Genomic DNA, 25489 nt, shown 5'->3' on the forward strand with positions numbered 1-25489 from the left:
GCAATACTTTTGACAAGCTCTGGTCAAAAGTAGTGCACTACATAGGGAATATAATTTGGTACACAGTCATTATCTTCCCCCAGCATCGGAGAGCTCTGTCAGTGGTTCCCACAAACATGTCAGGAGGATTCCAGAGCATGACGGACATGCTAGCTACACTCTACAGAAGGGTTCAGAATATATAAAGATGCTAGCTACACTCTACAGAAGGGTTCAGAATATATAAAGATGCTAGCTACACTCTACAGAGGGGTTCAGGAGATATAAAGACACTAGCTACACTCCACAGAGGGGTTCAGGAGATATTAAGGGACTAGCTACACTCCACAGAGGGGTTCAGGAGATATTAAGGGACTAGCTACACTCCACAGAGGGGTTCAGAAGATATTAAGGGACTAGCTACACTCCACAGAGGGGTTCAGAAGATATAAAGACACTAGCTACACTCCACAGAGGGGTTCAGAAGATATAAAGACACTAGCTACACTCTACAGAGGGGTTCAGAAGATATAAAGACACTAGCTACACTCTACAGAGGGGTTCAGAAGATATTAAGGGACAAGCTACACTCTACAGAGGGGTTCAGAAGATATAAAGGGACTAGCTACACTCCACAGAGGGGTTCAGAAGATATAAAGGGACTAGCTACACTCCACAGAGGGGTTCAGAAGATATAAAGGGACTAGCTACAGTACATTCCATTTCACTATGAGTCTGAATATGCACTGTCCTGGCACAACCTGAGTATGGAATCATTCAAATTAAATTTGTAAAAGTACTGTACAGATGATCAAGTTAAATGTAATCAAATCAAAGTGAAGGAGCATGTGAGGGAGCGCCAGCCAGGTACTATACATCTACACTGTCTGAAGCCCCATACAATTTAGATTATCTTGTTTTAATCTGAAGCCCCATACAATTTAGAAAGTCTTGTTCTTACCTGAAGCCCCATACAATTTAGACTATCTTGTTTTAATCTGAAGCCCCATACAATTTAGAAAGTCTTGTTCTTACCTGAAGCCCCATACAATTTAGAAAGTCTTGTTTTAATCTGAAGCCCCATACAATTTAGACTATCTTGTTTTAATCTGAAGCCCCATACAATTTAGAAAGTCTTGTTTTAACCTGAAGCCCCATACAATTTAGACTTTCTTGTTTTTATCTGAAGCCCCATACAATTTAGACTTTCTTGTTTTAATCTGAAGCCCCATACAATTTAGATTATCTTGTTTTAATCTGAAGCCCCATACAATTTAGAAAGTCTTGTTCTTACCTGAAGCCCCATACAATTTAGAAAGTCTTGTTTTTACCTGAAGCCCCATACAGGAGAAGTACAGGGGCTTGATGTTGACTTGCTTTGCTCTTATACTTTTAAAACCTGGAGAAACAAGCCCCAAAGGACCGTTTGTTTTTACGTCCTCAGGTTTAAAGATAATTGGGTGAGAATATCCTTTCTCGTAAATATACTGTAGATATTGCTCCTTCGTCTCCTTTTGTGGCGAGAAGTCCCACAATTAGGCAGGAGCCTTTGTGCCAAACAACAAACAGTATTAACATTGAAGCTACGTCTTAAGCCTGTAGAGATCAACGCCAATTTAAAAAGATAAGGCAAACTCCTCTGCAGGGCAACCTATCAATGTCAGTAGTGTTTCTCTAGAGCCAGAGATCAAGGAGAAAGTACTCCAAGTCCACACCACCTTGTTGTATTCCGTGGTTTTTCTCTCCACACCTTTAGACAATGATGATATCTGTATTCTGGATTCATTTGCGTTAATTTCAAAGCTCAATGCTTTTATTAAGCAAATAAGCAGTTGTCGTCTTTATTTTTGGTGAGAAGACAGTGTCTGCGTCCTAAGTAGATCCTGGTCAAAAGAAGTGCACTATAAATGGAATCGAGTGCCATTTTTTGGGACACATTCAGTGACGCATAGCCAAGAGAATCTGATTAAAGGAATGACATGCTCTCATCTGTTTTAAGATCAAAACAGCAGAGTCTCAAAGTACGGCCTTGTCATCCCGTTGAAACGCTGTGTTGAGAGAACTGTACTGTATCAATTTATCATAGTTGTTCTTGTAATATTCTGGCTGGTGACGTTAGTCACATTCATCTGGGAAAGTACAGGGAGAGTTAATTAAGGTTGATGTTCTTCAATAATCAATGGGTGTATAACATTCATTAAAAAGGACCACTGAACCCAATAGAAATATATACCAGAGTGTGCCTTCTAAATCAGGCTCTCTGGAAACAGGGCCTGATTAAAGGGGGTATTTTATACTGTTCAATGGTCGCTAGTCCACTTTTCTACGTCAGAACTACGCCTCTACCACCACCCCACCAATTCTGCACGTCCACCAAACGGCGGAGGCAGCTTCCTGTCTGTGTCGCTAATGGCACCGTGTGCCTTACGTAATGCCCTACTTTGATCAGAGCCCTATGAACCCTGGTCAAAAGTAGTGCACTATATAGGGAATACGGTGCCATTTGGGAGCTCCCTGTGTCTTTAGGGCTGAAGCAGAGGGGCTTTGAACTCAGGAAAGGAGAGGCACGGTTCCTGTAAACTCCGGAACAGCCTCCCTCCCCATCGAGCTCTTACAGCTCCAGAGTTTGTGCGTGGATATGGCGTTTGGTGGGCTCCAGAGGTGATACGCTGTTCTGTAGAACAATAGTTAGACTTTAGACCCATTCTCATTGGTGGCGGAGAGGAAAGAGAGCAATTTACCTGAAACCCCATATAACTTAGACCCTATTTTTTAAAATGTATTTATCCAGGCAAGTCAGTTAAGAACAAATACTTATTTACAATGATAGCCTTCCCCAGACAAACCCTAACGGCGTGCACCGCCGTTGTGCACCGCCATATGGGACTCTCAATCATGGTCAGTTGTGTTAGAGGTTGGAATTGAACCAGGGTTTGCAGTGACACCTCTAGCACGGAGATGCAGTGCCTTAGACCAATGTGCCACTCATGAGCTTACATGAAGCCCCATACAATTTTGACCCTATTGATGATTGAGGGGTGCAGCAGAGTGGCTTTGAACTCAGGAAAGGAAAGGCACGGTTCCTGTAAACTCCGGAACAGCCTCCCTCCCCGTCGAGCTCTCAGGAAAGGAAAGGCACGGTTCCTGTAAACTCCGGAACAGTCTACCTCCCGTTCGAGCTCTTAAAGTAACGGCTTTAAATAAAGCGGCAGCAGCGGTTGATGCCAACTGATTTCGCCCTCTAAATGGTACTCATGCTATACCGTAATTCCAATTTATTTGGGCATTCAGGGTCTCCATGTTTATCTTCCGCGTTTCTGGGATTTTTAATCTCTCCCCTGTGAGATGGTCACTGGTCACTATCTGTGAGAGTGTACAGTAAAGTACCTGCAGCTGCAGTTTCAGAGTTGACAGAGATATTCTGTGTTGACAGAGATATTAGTTGGCTCTAACGGGGAGATGTATGAAAAGGGAACTTTCCACTCTTGATTGGCTGACAGAGATAGGACTTGATGCCTGACGGGGACATGTAAAGGGAGTGTTTCTCAGTCTGTCACAGTCATGAGGACAGAGCACTCTTTCACAGTTGACATAGATATTAGCTGAAAAGATGGAGTGGCAGGGCTTACATAGTCAGTCGCCAGTAAGACGTAACGCACTGCAGGGCCTTATGTAAAGTCCATATACTGTTGAAGTCAGAAGTTTACATACACCTTAGCCAAATATATTGAAACTAAATTTTTCACAATTCCTGACATTTAATCCTAGTAAACATTCCCTGTCTTAGGTCAGGTAGGATCACCACTTTATTTTAAGAATGTGAAATGTCAGAATAATAGTAGAGTGAATGATTTATATCAGCTTTTATTTCTTTCATCACATTCCCAGTGGGTCAGAAGTTTAAATACACTCAATTAGTATTTGGTAGCATTGCCTTTAAATTGTTGAACTTGGGTCAAACGTTTCAGGTAGCCTTCCACAAGCTTCCCACAATAAGTTTGGTGGATTTTGGCCCGTTCCTCCAGACAGAGCAGGTGTAACTGAGTCAGGTTTGTAGGCCTCCTTGCTCGCACACGCTTTTTCAGTTCTGCCCACAAATGTTCTAATAGATTGAAGTCAGGGCTTTGTGATGGCCACTCCAATACCTTGACTTTGTTGTCCTTAAGCCATTTTGACACAACTTTGGAAGTATGCTTGGGGTCATTGTCCATTTGGAAGACCCATTTGTGACCAAGCTTTAACTTCCTGACTGATGTCTTGAGATGTTGCTTCAATATATCCACATAATTTTCTTTCCTCATGATGCCATATATTTTGCGAAGGGCACCAGTCCCTCCTGCAGCAAAACACCCCCACAACATGATGCTGCCACCCCCCTGCTTCACGGTTGGGATGGTGTTTTTTGGCTTGCAGGCCTCCCCCTTTTTCCTCCAAACATAACGAGGGTCATTATGGCCAAACAGTTATATTTTTTTTTCATCAGACCAGTATTGGTCTATATCTATATATCTATATATATCTATATATAATATCTATATTGTGCACTACTTTTGACTAGAGTCCTATGGGTCATCATATTCCCTATATAGTGCATTACTTTTAGTAGGCTCTTGACTAAAGCAGTGCGCTAAATAGGGGAATAGGACACCATTTAGGACATTAGGACACATTCTCTGTCTTTAGTGCTCCCCTGGGTTGGTTATCACGCAGGCTGTGGGTACTGTACTGTAGACACTGAACAGCACCATTCTCTGAGACCCTACTGTACTCACAGCCATGTTCATAGCTGTATCAGATTCCCATATGGCCCAGAGCAGCCTCTGTCTGGAATGAAGAAGCGATTCTATAGAACTAGATACATATGGGCCTGTATTCATAAAGTGTCTCACAGTACGAGTGCTGATCTAGGATCAGTTTAGTATTTTAGATCATAATAAAGAAGCGATTCTATAGAACTAGATACATATGGGCCTGTATTCATAAAGTGTCTCACAGTAGGAGTGCTGATCTAGGATCAGTTTAGTATTTTAGATCATAATAAAGAAGTGATTCTATAGAACTAGATAAATATGGGTCTGTATTCATAAAGTGTCTCACAGTACGAGTGCTGATCTAGGATCAGTTCAGCCTTTTTAGATCATAAGAAAACATCCTAGATCAGCACTCCTACTCTGAGAATCCGTTATGTCCTGGACTGGCTATACAGTAAGACTTTACCAAATATGTCTACAGAATTACTATTTCCTCCCGGGTGGAAAGTGGTCTGGGGTCCACTAGGGTCTAGACCACACTGCATCGCAGTGCTAGCTGCGCCACCAGAGTCTCTGGGTTCGCGCCCAGGCTGGGCTGGGTTCGCGCCCAGGCTCTGTCGCAGCCGGCCGCAACCGGGAGGTCCGTGGGGCGACGCACAATTGGCATAGCGTCGTCCGGGTTAGGGAGGGTTTGGCCGGTAGTGTAATCCTTGTCTCAGTATGTAAAAAAAAAAAAAAAAGTAATGAAATGTAAAATGTAATGAAATGTAAAATGTAATAAAATGTATGCACTCTACTGTAAGTCGCTCTGGATAAGAGCGTCTGCTAAATGACTAAAATGTAAATGTAAATGTATTTCATACCACTTAGTATGGTAGCTGTTCCTCTGTTAACACTTAGTACGGTAGATATTATTCCTCTGTTACCACTTAGTACGGTAGCTAATATTCCTCTGTTACCACTTAGTACGGTGGCTATTATTCCTATGTTACCACTTAGTAAGGTAGCTATTATTCCTCTGTTAACACTTAGTACGGTAGATATTATTCCTCTGCTACCACTTAGTACGGTAGATATTATTCCTCTGCTACCACTTAGTACGGTAGATATTATTCCTCTGCTACCACTTAGTAAGGTAGATATTATTCCTCTGTTAATACTTAGTAAGGTAGATATTATTCCTCTGTTACCACTTAGTAAGGTAGCTAGTATTCCACTGTTACCACTTCATACGGTAGATATTATTCCTCTGCTACCACTTAGTACGGTAGATATTATTCCTCTGCTACCACTTAGTACGGTAGATATTATTCCTCTGCTACCACTTAGTAAGGTAGATATTATTCCTCTGTTAATACTTAGTAAGGTAGATATTATTCCTCTGTTACCACTTAGTAAGGTAGCTAGTATTCCACTGTTACCACTTCATACGGTAGATATTATTCCTCTGTTACCACTTAGTAAGGTAGATTTTATTGCTCTGTTACCACTTAGTAAGGTAGATATTATTTCCCTGTTACCACTTAGTACGGTAGCTATTATTCCTCTGTTACCACTTAGTAAGGTAGCTATTATTCCTGTTACCACTTAGTACGGTAGCTATTATTCCTCTGTTAACACTTAGTAAGGTAGCTATTTTTCCTCTGTTACCACTTAGTAAGGTAGCTATTATTTCTCTGTTACCACTTAGTAAGGTAGTTATTATTCCTCTGTTACCACTTAGTAAGGTAGCTATTATTCCTGTTACCACTTAGTACGGTAGCTATTATTCCTCTGTTACCACTTAGTAAGGTAGCTATTATTCCTGTTACCACTTAGTAAGGTAGCTATTATTCCTCTGCTCCCAGAAGTGATACCATATCAATGAATCTCATCCTCTGATGAAGCTCTTTATCTAATTTACTGCCAGAGGAGAAATTCATGCAGATAAAACCCACAATTTAATATTACTGATGAAAATGTTCACGTGGCCCAATTGGAAGTCTATTCCCTGTTTAGTACATTACTTTTGACCTGAGCCCTTTGGGTCCTGGTGAAAAGTAGTGCACTATCTAGGGAATGGAGTGCTATTTGGGCCACCACAGAAACAAATGTAATAATCAACGACGGTGACTTCCTTGTTCGTCAGAACAGGTCCATATTGGATCGGGGAAAGGTCTGACTCATTTTGTTGCAAACATAATAATCATTGTGGTGTAGACGGAAGGTACATGTGATTTGTAAATCTCATTGAGCTCATTTATCATTTGAGTTCCCTCCTGTCCATGGCTTCTCTTTCACCTTGGGGACAAATGCTCTCAGTCAGTGAGGAAAAGACAATGACGATCCTAGCAGTTACCGTATATCTTGGGCGTACCAAATGTCACTCCATTCCCGATACAGGGCAATACAGATGTAGTAACTTAATTTGAGCCAGTTTGCTACAGCAGGAAAATAATCCTACAGCTACAGGAAATGTGAATTGTTACGTGGATTATAATTAATGGACATTTTTGTAGGGGTTTGATAAAAAAATTTGTGAGGGAAAATCAAGTATATTAAAATATATCAAATGAAATATAATCTAAGCAGAAAACTACTGGTGGTGTAGAGCTGAAATGGACAGTTACAAGTGGGGGTGTAGAGCTGAAATGGACAGTTACAACTGGTGGTGTAGAGCTGTAATGGACAGTTACAAGTGGTGGTGTAGAGCTGTAATGGACAGTTACAACTGGTGGTGTAGAGTTGTAATGGACAGTTACAACTGGTGGTGTAGAGCTGTAATAGACAGTTACAACTGGTGGTGTAGAGCTGTAATGGACAGTTACAAGTGGTGGTGTAGAGTTGTAATGGACAGTTACAACTGGGGGTGTAGAGCTGTAATGGACAGTTACAAGTGGGGGTGTAGAGCTGTAATGGACAGTTACAAGTGGGGGTGTAGAGTTGTAATGGACAGTTACAAGTGGGGGTGTAGAGTTGTAATGGACAGTTACAACTGGGGGTGTAGAGCTGTAATGGACAGTTACAAGTGGGGGTGTAGAGCTGTTATGGACAGTTACAACTGGTGGTGTAGAGCTGTAATGGACAGTTACAACTGGTGGTGTAGAGCTGTAATGGACAGTTACAAGTGGTGGTGTAGAGCTGTAATGGACAGTTACAACTGGTTGTGTAGAGCTGAAATGGACAGTTACAACTGGTGGTGTAGAGCTGTAATGGACAGTTACAACTGGTGGTGTAGAGCTGTAATGGACAGTTACAACTGGTGGTGTAGAGCTGTAATAGACAGTTACAACTGGTGGTGTAGAGCTGTAATGGACAGTTACAACTGGTGGTGTAGAGCTGTAATGGACAGTTACAACTGGTGGTGTAGAGCTGTAATGGACAGTCACAACTGGTGGTGTAGAGCTGTAATGGACAGTTACAAGTGGGGGTGTAGAGCTGTAATAGACAGTTACAACTGGTGGTGTAGAGCTGTAATAGACAGTTACAACTGGTGGTGTAGAGCTGTAATGGACAGTTACAACTGGTGGTGTAGAGCTGTAATAGACAGTTACAACTGGTGGTGTAGAGCTGTAATAGACAGTTACAACTGGTGGTGTAGAGCTGTAATGGACAGTTACAAGTGGTGGTGTAGAGCTGTAATAGACAGTTACAAGTGTTGGTGTAGAGCTGTAATAGACAGTTACAACTGGTGGTGTAGAGCTGTAATGGACAGTTATAAGTGGTGGTGTAGAGCTGTAATGGACAGTTACAACTGGTGTTGTAGAGCTGTAATGGACAGTTACAACTGGTGGTGTAGAGCTGTAATGGACAGTTACAACTGGTGGTGTAGAGCTGTAATGGACAGTTACAACTGGTGGTGTAGAGCTGTAATGGACAGTTACAAGTGGGGGTGTAGAGCTGTAATGGACAGTTACAACTGGTGGTGTAGAGCTGTAATGGACAGTTACAACTGGTGGTGTAGAGCTGTAATGGACAGCAAATTATTTATTTTTTTAACAATGATGGGGATGGCTTGGCAAAATCAGGTGGGAGTGAGTTCCAGATCACATGTTCTCTGTACGTGATTCGTAAATGAAAAGTGGTTGTTCTTGAATGTGGGTGGCGTAACTTGTGTTTCTTGTTGAGTGGTCATGGAATTCATACATGATCCTCAAAAGGTTCTACAGCTGCATCATTGAGAATATCCTGACAGGTTGCATCTGGTATGGCAACTGCTCGGCCTCCGACCGCAAGGCACTACAGAGGGTAGTGCGTACGGCCCAGTATATCGCTGGGGCTAAGCTTCCTGACATCCAGGACCTCTATATCAGACGGTGTCAGAGGAAGGCCCTAAAAATTGTCAAATACTTCAGACATTTTTTACTTATTTATTTTTTACTTAACATTTATTTGTATTTTTATTAACTTCTTAAAGCATTGTTGGTTAAGGGATGGTACGTAATCATTTAACTGTAAGGTCTACCTACACCTGTTGTATTTGGCGCATGTAACAAATACAATTTGATTTGATATGATTTGATGGTAAGAATTGTTTTTGAAGAAAGAGGAGTAAACAAGTTGAGCAACTGAAAGATAGTTCATCTGATGAATATTCAGGAGTTGTTTGAAAAGTGACGCTGAATGGATTCTAAAACCGTCAGACGATGTCACTCTTACAGAGTGTTTCTGCAGACGACAGGCTGATAGTAGTTTGGTATGTTGTGTACTGGTCCATGTAATATTACAGTAACTGATGAATGTTACGATCGTTGCACTATAGAGACTTGAGAGCAGTGCTTACAGTGCCTTCAGAAAGTATTCAGACCCCTTGACTTTTTCCACATTTTGTTACGTTACAGGCTTATTCTAAAATGGATTAAATAAATAAAAAATCCTCAGCAATCTACACACAATACCCCATAATGACATCACAATACCCCATAATGACATTACAATACCCCATAATGACATTACAATACCCCATAATGACATTACAATACCCCATAATGACTTCACAATACCCCATAATGACATTACAATACCCCATAATGACATTACAATACCCAATAATGACTTCAGAATACCCCATAATGACAAAGAGAAAAACAGATTTTTAGATAATTTGTCAAATAAAAAAAATGTATAAGAAGAAACCATATTTACATAAGTATTCAGTCTGTTGTGACCTGAGGTTGGGTTTTTCAGAGAAAATAAGATGCCACATATCTCATTACAGAACACAGGGTTTTAACTGAACATTGCTAGATTGGGACAGATTCATTAATTGTATTGGGCATTCATCAGTCACAGGAATTGTGTCCGCTAAAGTAGGACCAATTTCTGTGAAAAACAGAACTAAGTGATCCGTCGCTTAGGAATTAATTGGAAAAGGGATTTAGGTTTCATCCTTTTATTGAGAAGGAAATTGATAGTGCTCCATAATGCTCTTATATTGTTCTGATGCTTTGAGAGTTCACTGTCATTTTTTGGGGGCGGGGGGTTGTTTTAATAATTCAATTCTACATCTGTATTTTTGACGAAGAGCCCTCAGGGAATAGGGTACTATTTAGGACGCTGCCCATCCCTACATGTACTTTTATTTTATCCTCCAGATTCTCTATGCAGAAGACTTGGTCATCGTAGTTCATGGTGACAGCACAGGTGCCAGCTAGTAGATAAGTGAGGTTGTAGTTTTGACAAATGAGCCAGTCAGTGCCAAGGGGATAACCGTGGGATTGTTCCATCCAGACACTACTTGATATTGAAGCAGAAGTTTTTTTGGGCCGGGGGGTTTCGTCAGACGGTTTGATCCAGATCTTCTGCTGACTAGACAGAGACAGACAGACAGTTTGGGGGATCCTCCAGCCTAAGTCCTGCGCTGTCCCAGTCACCATGTCACAGGTGTTCCGGTGAGGCACCCTACTAGAGGAAAGGATGGAGGGAGAGGAGGGACAACCTCAGAGACCAGTATAGAGTAGACAGAGACCAGTATAGAGTAGACAGAGACCAGTATAGAGTAGACAGAGACCAGTATAGAGTAGACAGAGACCAGTATAGAGTAGACAGGGACCAGTATAGAGTAGACAGGGACCAGTATAGAGTAGACAGGGACCAGTATAGAGTAGACAGGGACCAGTATAGAGTAGACAGGGACCAGTATAGAGTAGAGAGGGACCAGTATAGAGTAGACAGGGACCAGTATAGAGTAGACAGGGACCGGTATAGAGTAGACAGGGACCAGTATAGAGTAGACAGGGACCAGTATAGAGTACACAGGGACCAGTATAGAGTAGACAGGGACCAGTATAGAGTAGACAGGGACCAGTATAGAGTAGACAGGGACCAGTATAGAGTAGACAGGTCTGGATGGTCTCAGCACACTTTGTACCACTCACTTGGATGTCAGCACTTGTGAAGCCTCCTGTTCAGAGAAGGCGTCCACATCTGAGGTAAATCTGTACTGTGTGTGAACAGACAAACACAAACGGATGACTTTGACCTCTGTGGTAACCTTTTGTTCTGGAACATGACTCAACTCAAGGCAGCTCCTGTTTTTTTTTCCTTTTTCTTCACAGCGCCACAAATATGTTTCCTAAGGAGGAAGGCTGAAGGCCATTACATTTTAGCTATTCGTGTTTTCAGATCGGTGTGTCATGGAAGAGTCTTGCTTTGTAACAACAACACTGTCTGTGTATAGTGTAGAAACTCTAGCATTTTTCCACTGCTTTTTCAATTTAAACAAAATACTAGGAGGATATACTTGTAATTCATTCCCATTGGTAAAATGTTTGTATTCAAAAGGTAAGCAAAGCAACTCAATAACATGACTGAAATAGCAACTTGAAAGAAAACCCCTGTAAATAAATGATCATTTGGTCATGGAACCATGTACGTTTTTAATCCCCCTCTGAAGTCAAATTAGCCACATATCTGTCAATACAGCGTACTGGGCTCCATAAAACCATGACGGAAAACCCAGAGAACGAGAATACATATAGTAACTACCCGGTATATTTATATTCTTAAGAGTATAGCTGTACAATTATAACTAGAACAGTAAAAAAGAAGAACTCAGCAAATAGTTAATCTATTTGTACTCGTGTGTCACCTCTATCTGTACAATCAACTGATGTGTTGCCTCTGACCCGATCGTACAGAGTAACATGACTGACCCGATCGTACAGAGTAACATGACTGACCCGATCGTACAGAGTAACATGACTGACCCAATCGTACAGGTTTGTCATAATACTGAGAGACAGCTTCAAGAGGTCTGTCATAATACTGAGTAACAGTTTCAAGAGGTCTGTCATTATACTGAGTAACAGTTTCAAGAGGTCTGTCATAATACTGAGAGACAGTTTCAAGAGGTCTGTCACTATTGTGCCTCTGGTAGTTAGCCAGACCTTCTAAAACCTAACCTTTCCCATAGCTATCAATCATGCACCTGGTCACGCCACCTCCCACAGTAACAGATGAATTACCAGTTGTGTGAAAGGAAAGACCTGTTGACCTTCCACAGCTCAGTTAGTGGCAACTACAGCTACTCTACGGACTAATAAGACAGACACAATTTATCATCTTCAACCTTGTGTAATGTAATGCCCTTGTTTTTGACATGATGTCTGTAACGTGTGTTGTCGTCGGATGAGGAGGAATCGGACCAAAGCGCAGCGTGCTGAGTGTTCATGGCTTTTATTGAAACAGAACACTTAAACAAAAACAACAATGAGAATACACGAAACCGAAACAGTCCTGTCAGGTGAAGAACACTCAACAGAAAACAACTACCCACAAAGCATCGGTGGGGAAAAGCTACCTAAATATGGTTCCCAATCAGAGACGATGATAGACAGCTGTCCCTGATTGAGAACCATACCCGGCCAAAACAAAGAAATACAAAACATAGAAAAATGAACATAGAATGCCCACCCAAATCACACCCTGACCAAACCAAAATAGAGACATAAAAAGCTCTCTATGGTAAGGGCGTGACAATGTCCTGCTTCAGCTTGTTTTAGATGTGAATAACAACTGTAACAGGTAGGAACAGTACTTCCACAGTACAATATATATCTCTCCATTTTTATTAGCATTTTGCCCAGGTACAAAAGAGTGCCAAATCAAACTGTGCACGCCCCACTTCTTTCGAACTGGACTGACTCACCTCTTGAGACAACCCTGACATTTTCCAGGGAATTACCATTGATCTGTCCCCGTGTTCCCACCATGTCAGGAAATATATCTGTTTCATTAGTCTGCATTACAATATGTTGGCACTGTGGGATCACAGTGTGTGATCATCATCATTCAGAATGACGTGTCAAATGTCAATCTAGCTACAGTTTACATCTGACATCGTATGTTATATTATATCTGATATTATCTGACATATATCTAATAGTTTTACATTAGATCTTACATCCAAATAATGGCAAATCAACGACTTGAGCTTGAACGTATTACAACTGTTTTGGAGGCATTATACTGAGTGACAGTTTAAAGAGGTCTGTCATAATACTGAGTGACAGTTTCAAGAGGTCTGGCATAATACTGAGTGACAGTTTCAAGAGGTCTGTCATAATACTGGGTGACAGTTTCAAAAGGTCTGTCATAATACTGAGTGACAGTTTCAAGAGGTCTGTCATAATACTGAGAGACAGTTTCCAGAGTTCTGTCATTATACTGAGTGACAGTTTCAAGAGGTCTTGCATAATACTGAGTGACAGTTTCAAGAGGTCTGTCACTATTGTGCCTCTGGTAGTTAGCCAGACCTTCTAAAACCTAACCTTTCCCATAGCTATCAATCATGCACCTGGTCACGCCACCTCCCACAGTAACAGATGAATTACCAGGGGTGTGAAAGGAAAGCCCTGTTGACCTTCCACAGCTCAGTTAGTGGATTCTACAGCTACTCTATGGACTAATAAGACTGACACAATTTATCATCTTCAACCTTGTGTAATGTAATGCCCTTGTTTTTGACATGATGTCCTGCTTCAGCTTGTATTAAATGTGAATAACAACTGTAACAGGTAGGAACAGTACTTCCACAGTACAATATATCTCTCTACATTTTTAGTAGCGTTTTGCCCAGGTACAAAAGAGTGCCAAAGGAAACTGTGCACGCCCCACTTCTGTCGAACTGGATTGACTCACCTCTAGAGACAACCCTGACTTTTGGATATAAAACATTTTTTTATTATTTAACTAAGGAAGTCAGTTGAGACAAATTCATATTTACAATGACTGCCTATCCCGGCCAAACCCTAATCCGGACGACGCTGGGCCAATTGTGCGCCGCCCTATGGGACTCCCAATCACGGCCGGTTGTGATACAGCATGGAATTGAACCAGAGTCTGTAATGACGCCTCTAGCACTGAGATGTGGTGCTCTAGACCGCTGTGCCACTCGGGAGCCCCAACATACTCTAGAGCTTGGCTACGTGTTCCATGTCACAGAACAATGAAAGACTAGTGTTCCACTACAAACACAAACAGGGTTTCATTCAACAATAGAGATCGTTATGACGATTAGCTATGCCTCTCTGAGACAGTTAGAGAAGATTTACTCCAGTCTGTTGCACAAAAGATTCCATCAGTAATCATTACATAAAACCGTTTAATAAATGTTTCAGATTAAAGAATTTTCCCTCATTGTAAATGAGGTTCACATTCAGTGCATGGACAGCTGTTGTGTTAGAATGGTTCCTGATGGTATGGGCCTAATACGGCCTTGGAACATCACACGATGAGTGCCACTGTGTGCTGCGTTGTGCGTAGGCTTTGGCCCACATCCAGAGGTGTCCTCGTCAGTTTTCTCTTTGTGTTTTGAAAGAGAGAGAGAGAGATCGCTGAAAAAACAGAAACAATGGTGAATAACAGAACAGTGAAAGCATCCCTGTCTCACCACTATCCTCTCATTTGTCTGTTGGTCGTTGGGATGGGAGCCTGTTGGTCGCGTCCCCGCGTTGTCCCACTCCCTAGCCAGGCCAGAAGCAGACCACCTCTCCCATCCCCTGCGCCAGCCCAGCAAACCATGCAGCGACAAGCCGAGCCGCCTGCTGCCGTCCCAGCCCCACTGCAGTCACAGAGACGTCTGAGCAGCGTTGCGAGAGCCATGAACTACCACTACCAACCCCCCTACTCACCTAGTCTGTCCCAGAGGGGGTACCGGCGGTAAGTGGTGGTCGGAGCACGTTCAAAGTGTGTTCAGAACATTTTTGGAGCGTGTGGATGGTTGAATGTGTCATTACGTTGTCAAGAGAAAGGGGATTGGTTGGTTTGTTGAGAAGGTACAGGGACAGTCAGGAATAGTAGGGAAGGTTGACATTTGGTTGATTTGTAACTGTTTAATAAACACTGGGGAAGTTATATTCCTCTGTAACATTGACTAAAATTGGTTTGGAAGGTTGGATGTATAACGTAGTAAAATACTTCTGTCTGTATATAAAATACTGAACCATTCTGTTTGATAAGAAAGGGGAAAAAACTGCCCATATTATTCCTTCTTAGAACTTTGTTTTGCTGCCAGTAGGACAGTGGATCCATTGTCTATGGGTGAAGAACATGCATTGTGTTTACAGAGAAGAAGAGTCTGTCAGAGACATCTCCCCTTTTCTCTATGTGACTGATGGCTTGTGATTTGGTTTTCATTGTATATCTCACTCCCACTTGTCAGTCCATGTCTTTATGCTATTCTCTGCATCGTAGAGGCTTACCTTCAGGATGATTAGTTATGGTTTTTCCCATGAATGCTAGGCACAGGATATTGATGAAATCTGTTGATTTTTCCACATAATGTGAAACTCCTAATTCCTCTGGGCTACAGAGGCGAATAGAGATTGTAGACTACGTCCTAAAGATAACAGTGCACTACACAAAGCCCTGCTCTGGTCACCATGGGGTTCCAAAGCCCTGCTCTGGTCACCATGGGGTTCCAAAGCCCTGCTCTGGTCACCATGGGGTTCCAAAGCCCTGCTCTGGTCACCATGGGGTTCCAAAGCCCTGCTCTGGTCACCATGGGGTTCCAAAGCCCTGCTCTGGTCACCATGGGGATCCAAAGCCCTGCTCTGGTCACCATGGGGATCCAAAGCCCTGCTCTGGTTACCATCGGGATCCAAAGCCCTGCTCTGGTCACCATCGGGACCCAAAGCCCTGCTCTGGTCACCATGGGGTTCCAAAGCCCTGCTCTGGTCACCATGGGGATCCAAAGCCCTGCTCTGGTCACCATGGGGATCCAAAGCCCTGCTCTGGTCACCATGGGGATCCAAAGCCCTGCTCTGGTCACCATTGGGATCCAAAGCCCTGCTCTGGTCACCATGGGGATCCAAAGCCCTGCTCTGGTCACCATGGGGATCCAAAGCCCTGCTCTGGTCACCATGGGGATCCAAAGCCCTGCTCTGGTCACCATTGGGATCCAAAGCCCTGCTCTGGTCACCATGGGGTTCCAAAGCCCTGCTCTGGTCACCATGGGGTTCCAAAGCCCTGCTCTGGTCACTATGGGGATCCAAAGCCCTGCTCTGGTCTCCATGGGGTTCCAAAGCCCTGCTCTGGTCACCATGGGGATCCAAAGCCCTGCTCTGGTCTCCATGGGGTTCCAAAGCCCTGCTCTGGTCACCATGGGGATCCAAAGCCCTGCTCTGGTCACCATGGGGATCCAAAGCCCTGCTCTGGTCACCATGAGGATCCAAAGCCCTGCTCTGGTCACCATGAGGATCCAAAGCCTTGGGCTTCTGGAGGTCACCATGGGGTCCCAAAGCCTTGGGCCTCTGGAGGTCACCATATGTATCCAAAGCCTTGGGCCTCTGGAGGTCACCATATGTATCCAAAGCCTTGGGCCTCTGGAGGTCACCATATGTATCCAAAGCCTTGGGGCTCTGGAGGTCACCATATGTATCCAAAGCCTTGGGCCTCTGGAGGTCACCATAGGGATCCAGATGAGAGACTAAATTGTTAGAATGTGTTGTGCGTGGCTCTCAGACCAGGACATCTGATGGAAAGTCTGGCTCAATGCCTAACTGGCTGTATCATGACTCATAGATCCAGGGATGTGTACCAAATGGCACCCTTTTCCCTGTATAGTGTTCTATGTATGACCAGAGTCCTATGTGCCCTGGTCAAAAGTAGTGCATTCTGGCGAAATATACTGCCCTTTGGGAGGCTCTGTAATGAGTCATAGATCGTGCTGGTCCCTTTAGGCTGGAGCACACTTATCTTAATGGACGCTGGCTGACACTTTATCTTATAGCGTATAAACGCTAGGAGGACTGAGGGTAATATGGCTGAGGAGAATATAAACAGTAGGACTCAGGGTAATATGGCTGAGGATAATATAAACAGTAGGGCTCAGGGTAATATGGCTGAGGATAATATAAACAGTAGGGCTCAGGCTAATATGGCTGAGGATAATATAAACAGTAAGACTCAGGGTAATATGGCTGAGGATAATATAAACAGTAGGACTCATTGTTGGTCAAACACCAGTACTTTGTTTACATTCTCATGGTGAGAGGTATAAGAAATACAGCTTTCTCTCTCTCTCTCTCTGTCTCTCTCTCTCTGTCTCTCTCTGTCTCTCTCTCTCTCTCACGCTCTCTCTCTGTCTCTCTCTCTCTCGCGCTCTCTCTCTGTCTCTCTCGCTCTCCTTCTCGCTGTCTCTCTCTCTCCTTCTCGCTGTCTCTCTTTCTCCTTCTCGCTGTCCCTCTCTCTCTCTCTCCTTCTCGCTGTCCCTCTCTCTCTCTCTCCGTTCTCCATCCCCCCGTCTCTCTCTCCCTGTCCCTGTCCCTCTCTCTCCCTGTCCCTCTCTTTCTCTCTCTCTCTCTTTCTCTCTCTCTCCCTCTTTCACTCACTATCCCTCTTTCACTCACTATCCCCCTCTCTCTCTCTCCTTCTCCATCACCCCTCTCTCTCTCTCTATCTCTCTCCCTGTCCCTCTCTCTCCCTATCCCTCTCTCTCCCTCCGGCATTTAGATAGGAAACAGTACAGTACAGCTTTTTAAAGTACCAGTACTAAGCCATGACCCCTGTGACTACCACCCAGGGTTAATAAACTTTTCCAGTCTGGGATCCAAATGACAAATTATGTGTTTTCCTGGGACCCAAGCTCAGGAAAATATGCAACTGTATGTAAATATTGGTACATTTCATTTCCCTTATGCCTAAAACAAATGCAATATAGACAAAAACAAATAACAATGAAACGAAATAGCCATATAAATAGCTAGTCATGTTTATTTCCCCCATTAAAAACTCATATCTACATATCAGTCTAGGTTGGAACTGTTCAAATTCAATGCATTCTGAACTGGAACGAACTGATTGATCACATCACACTGATGAAGAACAGAACACACACACACAGGCTTTTTGATAGAGCAACCCTAAGTAACAGTACAGATGAAAACTGACCAGGCCTACTATACATCTTACTGTAGAAATGATCAGGCCTACTATACATCTTACTGTACATCCTACTGTACATCTTACTGTACATCCTACTGTATATCTTACTGTAGAAATGATCAGGCCTACTGTACATCTTACTGTAGAAATGATCAGGCCTACTGTACATCTTACTGTAGAAATGATCAGGCCTACTGTACATCTTACTGTAGAAATTATTGTTGAAAGAAAGTCTAGGTTGGAACCGTTGCTGTTAAAATACAAATCATGATTTTTTTCCCCTGAACTGGAATAAACTGATTGATCCTGGGCTGTCTAGAAGAAAAATAATCTAGAAGAGAAAGAAATGCACACCTATTTAGGGGAGATGCTGGCTAGCGGAGTAGAACACCTGTTTAGGGGAGATGCTGGCTAGCGGAGTAGAACACCTATTTAGGGGAGATGCTGGCTAGCGGAGTAGAACACCTATTTAGGGGAGATGCTGGCTAGCGAAGTAGAACACCTATTTAGGGGAGATGCTGGCCTGCGGAGTAGAACACCTATTTAGGCGAGGTGCTGGCTAACGGAGTAGAACACCTGTTTAGGAGAGGTGCTGGCTAGCGGAGTAGAACACCTATTTAGGTGAGGTGCTGGCCTGCGGAGTAGAACACCTATTTAGGCGAGGTGCTGGCTAACGGAGTAGAACACCTGTTTAGGCGAGGTGCTGGCTAGCGGAGTAGAACACCTATTTAGGTGAGGCGCTGGCTAGCGGAGTAGAACAACTATTTAGGTGAGGTGCTGGCTAGCGGAGTAGAACACCTATTTAGGTGAGGTGCTGGCTAGCGGAGTAGAACACCTATTTAGGGGAGGTGCTGGCTAGCGGAGTAGAACACCTGTTTAGGAGAGGTTCTGACTAGCGGAGTAGAACACCTATTTAGGGGAGGTGCTGGCTAGCGGAGTAGAACGCCTATTTAGGAGAGGTGCTGGCTAGCGGAGTAGAACACCTATTTAGGGGAGGTGCTGGCTAGCGGAGTAGAACACCTATTTAGGGGAGGTGCTGGCTAGCGGAGTAGAACACCTATTTAGGAGAGGTGCTGGCTAGCGGAGTAGAACACCTATTTAGGCGAGGTGCTGTCTAGCGGAGTAGAACACCTATTTAGGCGAGGTGCTGGCTAGCGGAGTAGAACACCTGTTTAGGAGAGGTGCTGGCTAGCGGAGTAGAACACCTATTTAGGCGAGGTGCTGGCTAGCGGAGTAGAACACCTGTTTAGGAGAGGTGCTGTCTAGCGGAGTAGAACACCTATTTAGGCGAGGTGCTGGCTAGCGGAGTAGAACACCTATTTAGGCGAGGTGCTGGCTAGCGGAGTAGAACACCTATTTAGGCGAGGTGCTGGCTAGCGGAGTAGAACACCTATTTAGGCGAGGTGCTGGCTAGCGGAGTAGAACACCTATTTAGGCGAGGTGCTGGCTAGCGGAGTAGAACACCTATTTAGGCGAGGTGCTGGCTAGCGGAGTAGAACACCTGTTTAGGAGAGGTGCTGGCTAGCGGAGTAGAACACCTGTATAGGAGAGGTGCTGGCTAGCGGAGTAGAACACCTATTTAGGAGAGGTGCTGGCTAGCGGAGTAGAACACCTGTTTAGGCGAGGTGCTGGCTAGCGGAGTAGAACACCTATTTAGGAGAGGTGCAGGCTAGCGGAGTAGAACACCTGTTTAGGAGAGGTGCTGGCTAGCGGAGTAGAACACCTATTTAGGAGAGGTGCTGGCTAGCGGAGTAGAACACCTATTTAGGAGAGGTGCTGGCTAGCGGAGTAGAACACCTGTTTAGGAGAGGTGCTGGCTAGCGGAGTAGAACACCTATTTAGGAGAGGTGCTGGCTAGCGGAGTAGAACACCTATTTAGGAGAGGTGCTGGCTAGCGGAGTAGAACACCTATTTAGGAGAGGTGCTGGCTAGCGGAGTAGAACACCTGTTTAGGAGAGGTGCTGGCTAGCGGAGTAGAACACCTATTTAGGAGAGGTGCTGGCTAGCGGAGTAGAACACCTATTTAGGAGAGGTGCTGGCTAGCGGAGTAGAACACCTATTTAGGAGAGGTGCTGGCTAGCGGAGTAGAACACCTATTTAGGCGAGGTGCTGGCTAGCGGAGTAGAACACCTGTTTAGGAGAGGTGCTGGCTAGCGGAGTAGAACACCTATTTAGGAGAGGTGCTGGCTAGCGGAGTAGAACACCTGTTTAGGAGAGGTGCTGGCTAGCGGAGTAGAACACCTATTTAGGAGAGGTGCTGGCTAGCGGAATAGAACACCTATTTAGGAGAGGTGCTGGCTAGCGGAGTAGAACACCTATTTAGGAGAGGTGCTGGCTAGCGGAGTAGAACACCTATTTAGGCGAGGTGCTGGCTAGCGGAGTAGAACACCTATTTAGGCGAGGTGCTGGCTAGCGGAGTAGAACACCTGTTTAGGAGAGGTGCTGGCTAGCGGAGTAGAACACCTATTTAGGAGAGGTGCTGGCTAGCGGAGTAGAACACCTATTTAGGAGAGGTGCTGGCTAGCGGAGTAGAACACCTGTTTAGGAGAGGTGCTGGCTAGCGGAGTAGAACACCTATTTAGGAGAGGTGCTGGCTAGCGGAGTAGAACACCTATTTAGGCGAGGTGCTGGCTAGCGGAGTAGAACACCTATTTAGGCGAGGTGCTGGCTAGCGGAGTAGAACACCTATTTAGGCGAGGTGCTGGCTAGCGGAGTAGAACACCTATTTAGGCGAGGTGCTGGCTAGCGGAGTAGAACACCTATTTAGGCGAGGTGCTGGCTAGCGGAGTAGAACACCTATTTAGGCGAGGTGCTGGCTAGCGGAGTAGAACACCTGTTTAGGAGAGGTGCTGGCTAGCGGAGTAGAACACCTGTTTAGGAGAGGTGCTGGCTAGCGGAGTAGAACACCTATTTAGGAGAGGTGCTGGCTAGCGGAGTAGAACACCTGTTTAGGAGAGGTGCTGGCTAGCGGAGTAGAACACCTATTTAGGAGAGGTGCTGGCTAGCGGAGTAGAACACCTATTTAGGCGAGGTGCTGGCTAGCGGAGTAGAACACCTATTTAGGCGAGGTGCTGGCTAGCGGAGTAGAACACCTATTTAGGCGAGGTGCTGGCTAGCGGAGTAGAACACCTATTTAGGCGAGGTGCTGGCTAGCGGAGTAGAACACCTATTTAGGCGAGGTGCTGGCTAGCGGAGTAGAACACCTATTTAGGCGAGGTGCTGGCTAGCGGAGTAGAACACCTGTTTAGGAGAGGTGCTGGCTAGCGGAGTAGAACACCTGTTTAGGAGAGGTGCTGGCTAGCGGAGTAGAACACCTATTTAGGAGAGGTGCTGGCTAGCGGAGTAGAACACCTATTTAGGAGAGGTGCAGGCTAGCGGAGTAGAACACCTATTTAGGAGAGGTGCTGGCTAGCGGAGTAGAACACCTATTTAGGAGAGGTGCAGGCTAGCGGAGTAGAACACCTATTTAGGAGAGGTGCTGGCTAGCGGAGTAGAACACCTATTTAGGAGAGGTGCTGGCTAGCGGAGTAGAACACCTATTTAGGAGAGGTGCTGGCTAGCGGAGTAGAACACCTATTTAGGCGAGGTCCTGGCTAGCGGAGTAGAACACCTATTTAGGCGAGGTGCTGGCTAGCGGAGTAGAACATCTATTTAGGCGAGGTGCTGGCTAGCGGAGTAGAACATCTATTTAGGCGAGGTGCTGGCTAGCGGAGTAGAACACCTATTTAGGCGAGGTGCTGGCTAGCGGAGTAGAACATCTATTTAGGCGAGGTGCTGGCTAGCGGAGTAGAACACCTATTTAGGCGAGGTGCTGGCTAGCGGAGTAGAACATCTATTTAGGCGAGGTGCTGGCTAGCGGAGTAGAACATCTATTTAGGCGAGGTGCTGGCTAGCGGAGTAGAACATCTATTTAGGCGAGGTGCTGGCTAGCGGAGTAGAACATCTATTTAGGCGAGGTGCTGGCTAGCGGAGTAGAACACTTGAAAATAAAGGAGAGCCGCACACTCTAGGAGCTCAGATGCAAAAATTTGAATTACCAACGTTTCGACAGACAAGCTGTCTTCATCAGGGAATAATCACAAACACTGCGGGATGACTCGTTTATATAGTGTCAAAAGACACACAGGTGTCTGTAATCATGGCCAAGAGTGGCCTAATATCATTGGTTAATTCTCAAATAATAAAATGGCATACAAAGAGCAGCATACAAAAAACAAATAGATAGCATACGATCATAGATTCATTTTAGACTACACAAGCTTACAAACAATTACAATGGCAAAGTCACAATAATCACAAGAATGGCTTCAGATCAAAGTCTACGTTGAGACCGAAGGGAGCAAGGGTCTTTAAATTAAAGATCCAGGCAGCCTCTCGTTTTAACAATAAATTATCAAGGTCACCCCCTCTCCTAGGGAGGGTGACATGTTCGATGCCAATATAACGCAGAGATAAAATCGAGTGGCCTACCTCCAAAAAGTGGGCCACAACTGGGTAAATCAAGTTATTAGCACAATTAGCCCAGCGTCGTCCACGTTTGGCCGGGGTAGGCCGTCATTGTAAATAACGATTTGTTCTTAACTGACTTGCCTTGTTAAAAAAGGTTCAATTTAAATAAATTAAAAGATTTATAAAAAATAATCACATGGATGTAGACCAGAAAACACACACACACACACACACACACACACACACACACACACACACACACACACACACACACACACACACACACACACACACACACACACACACACACACACACACACACACACACACACACACACACACACACACACACACACACACACACACACACACACACACACAGTCCTAATGAGAGGTGTGCTGCTGGTTGGGGTTTTAAACAAGCATTCTGGACTCAGTTGTTGACAGTGCAGCATTGAGGTCATGCTCAGCATTGAGACTGTTTCTGAACTTGATTTATTAAGTATGTGAGAGTTGAGAACCCTGACTGACACAGAAACATGGTGCCAAACTGGACCAGAACATCTACTGCTTCCTCAGTCAGGCAGGAGACCACTTCCTGCTGTAGATTAACAACCCAGACCTGTGTGTGGGTTTGCCTCAAAAAGTATCTTGCTTCAATCAGTTGTTTCAAGTTAAGAAAAAAAATGATGATTTTAACAGCAATGGTTCCAACCTAGACTTGGTTTCTCCAATACTTTCTACAGTAAGATGTACAGTAAGCCTTTTCATTGTTCATCTTCATCTGTACTGTTACTTAGGGTTGCACTAACAGTAGCTAGCTAACTTGCTTTGGCTAACGTTAGCTATTAGCTGTGTACCTGTGGCCAGGGGATTGTTTGAAAGAGAAACTCACATCTACTACTATGAGATAGGACTTCCTTATTTCAGCTGATCGTCACCTTCTATAAAATGACAACAACGCCCTGTTTCCTGAATCCCTGTTTCCTGAATCCCTGTTTCCTGAAGCCCTGTTTCCTGAATCCCTGTTTCCCGGATCCCTGTTTCCTGAAGCCCTGTTTCCTGAAGCCCTGTTTCCTGAATCCCTGTTTCCTGAAGCCCTGTTTCCTGAATCCCTGTTTCCCGGATCCCTGTTTCCCGGATCCCTGTTTCCCGAAGCCCTGTTTCCCGAAGCCCTGTTTCCCGAAGCCCTGTTTCCTGAAGCCCTGTTTCCTGAATCCCTGTTTCCTGAAGCCCTGTTTCCTGAATCCCTGTTTCCTGAAGCCCTGTTTCCTGAAGCCCTGTTTCCTGAAGCCCTGTTTCCTGAAGCCCTGTTTCCTGAAGCCCTGTTTCCTGAATCCCGGTTTCCCGGATCTCTGTTTCCTGAATCCCTGTTTCCTGAAGCCCTGTTTCCTGAATCCCTGTTTCCTGAAGCATTCTGCCCTGTTCTGAAAGAATTCCCTGTGTTTACCGTCATGCTGTGGATGTTTGGTCAGGACTTGTCGTTATATGAATTTGTTTGTATTCTCAACGTTTGTATGAAAGAGAGAAACTCATTGGTGTATTGGCTTTTCATGACGATTGAGCTCAGTCAGAACTTGTTGCGAGCATGAGTCCATTTGGCGAGTAGGAATCAGTGGCGGTTCTGGGGGGGGGGGGGCAGTGCCCCTGTGACAACAATTTTGGACCCCCTTGTGGAAACCCTAAATGTGGAGTATGAAATAATTTTTACATAACACATTTTTACATCCGTTATTAGACAGTGGCAACGATGATGATTATGAACATGGTCTTTTGCCTGCTAATGCAGTGAAGAAAACAATATGACAACCATAACGTCTAATGTAACTGGCCCCTCTAGCAGTACAACTGGCCCCTCTAACAGTACAACTGGCCCCTCTAACAGTACAACTGGCCCCAGCTTGGCCCCCCCCAGTTGAAATGGTCTAGAACCGCCACTGGTGGTAATGACAAGTCAGTGGTTTACAGCGTATCAACTGCTATTGAACGACAGTGCTGCAGGGTGTGTTGCGGAGCGATCTCCAAGAAAACTGAACAGAGACCGCTGCTAAGCAGAGAACGCACGGAACAACTACACTAGGGCTGCAACTGGCACTTTATTCACTACCCTATGGGCCGCTGGTCAAAAGTAGTGCACTACCCTATGGGCCTCTGGTCAACAGTAGTGCACTACCCTATGGGCCTCTGGTCAAAAGTAGTGCACTACCCTATGGGCCTCTGGTCAAAAGTAGGGCACTACCCTATGGGCCTCTGGTCAACAGTAGTGCACTACCCTATGGGCCTCTGGTCAAAAGTAGTGCACTACCCTATGGGCCTCTGGTCAAAAGTAGTGCACTACCCTATGGGCCTCTGGTCAAAAGTAGTGCACTACCCTATGGGCCTCTGGTCAAAAGTAGTGCACTACCCTATGGGCCTCTGGTCAAAAGTAGTGCACTACCCTATGGGCCGCTGGTCAAAAGTAGTGCACTAAATAGGGAATAGAATGCCAGTTGGGACACATAAAGCCCTGTCTGGTACTAAGCCTGGCAGCTCCACAGCGTGAAATCACCAGTGACAGGTACTATTGATACCAATACGTTGAACAAGGCTCTGTGAGATCTGGTTGGTGTAGAGAGACTAAACTGGAGTCTCACCTTGCTAATTGGATCAGAGGGTTACAGATAAATGATGTCTTTCCTCACAAAATGGTTTACAGTACACCTTTTTTTTTGTCTTATATGAACTAAAATTAGCAACACAACGGGATGTTGGAGGTGTTAAAGTTGTAACTGTGTTGCAATGCAGTGAAAGCCCATAGCAACAAGGCAGCTAGTATGGTGCATGCACAGGGTAGAGCTATGTATGGAGGACAGCATTGGCCCCTATAAGATGTCTTTATGCTGAAACTCTTGCCTGATAGTGAGAGTCTTTTAGGACAGCAAAACCACACTGCGTATTACAAATCA

General features: G+C 44.6%; 1 protein-coding gene across 2 annotated transcripts in view; it reads left to right on the forward strand.

Moving 5' to 3' along the window:
• Nucleotides 1–25489, forward strand: part of LOC129827461 (TSC22 domain family protein 1-like) — a 59313-nt gene that overhangs the window by 29348 nt on the left and 4476 nt on the right. The window contains exon 1 of one of the 2 annotated variants that reach the window (XM_055888345.1): nt 14613–14870. The exons of the other annotated variant lie outside the window; for it this stretch is intronic. Within the exon in view, the coding sequence (XP_055744320.1) occupies nt 14635–14870 (236 nt within the window). The 5' untranslated portion in view covers nt 14613–14634. Of the gene's footprint in view, nt 1–14612; nt 14871–25489 lie in introns of those variants that run through there. 2 annotated transcript variants of the gene reach the window in all.

Source organism: Salvelinus fontinalis, chromosome 29 (genome assembly GCF_029448725.1).
Source record: "Salvelinus fontinalis isolate EN_2023a chromosome 29, ASM2944872v1, whole genome shotgun sequence".
Classification (NCBI taxonomy): Eukaryota; Metazoa; Chordata; class Actinopteri; order Salmoniformes; family Salmonidae; genus Salvelinus; species Salvelinus fontinalis.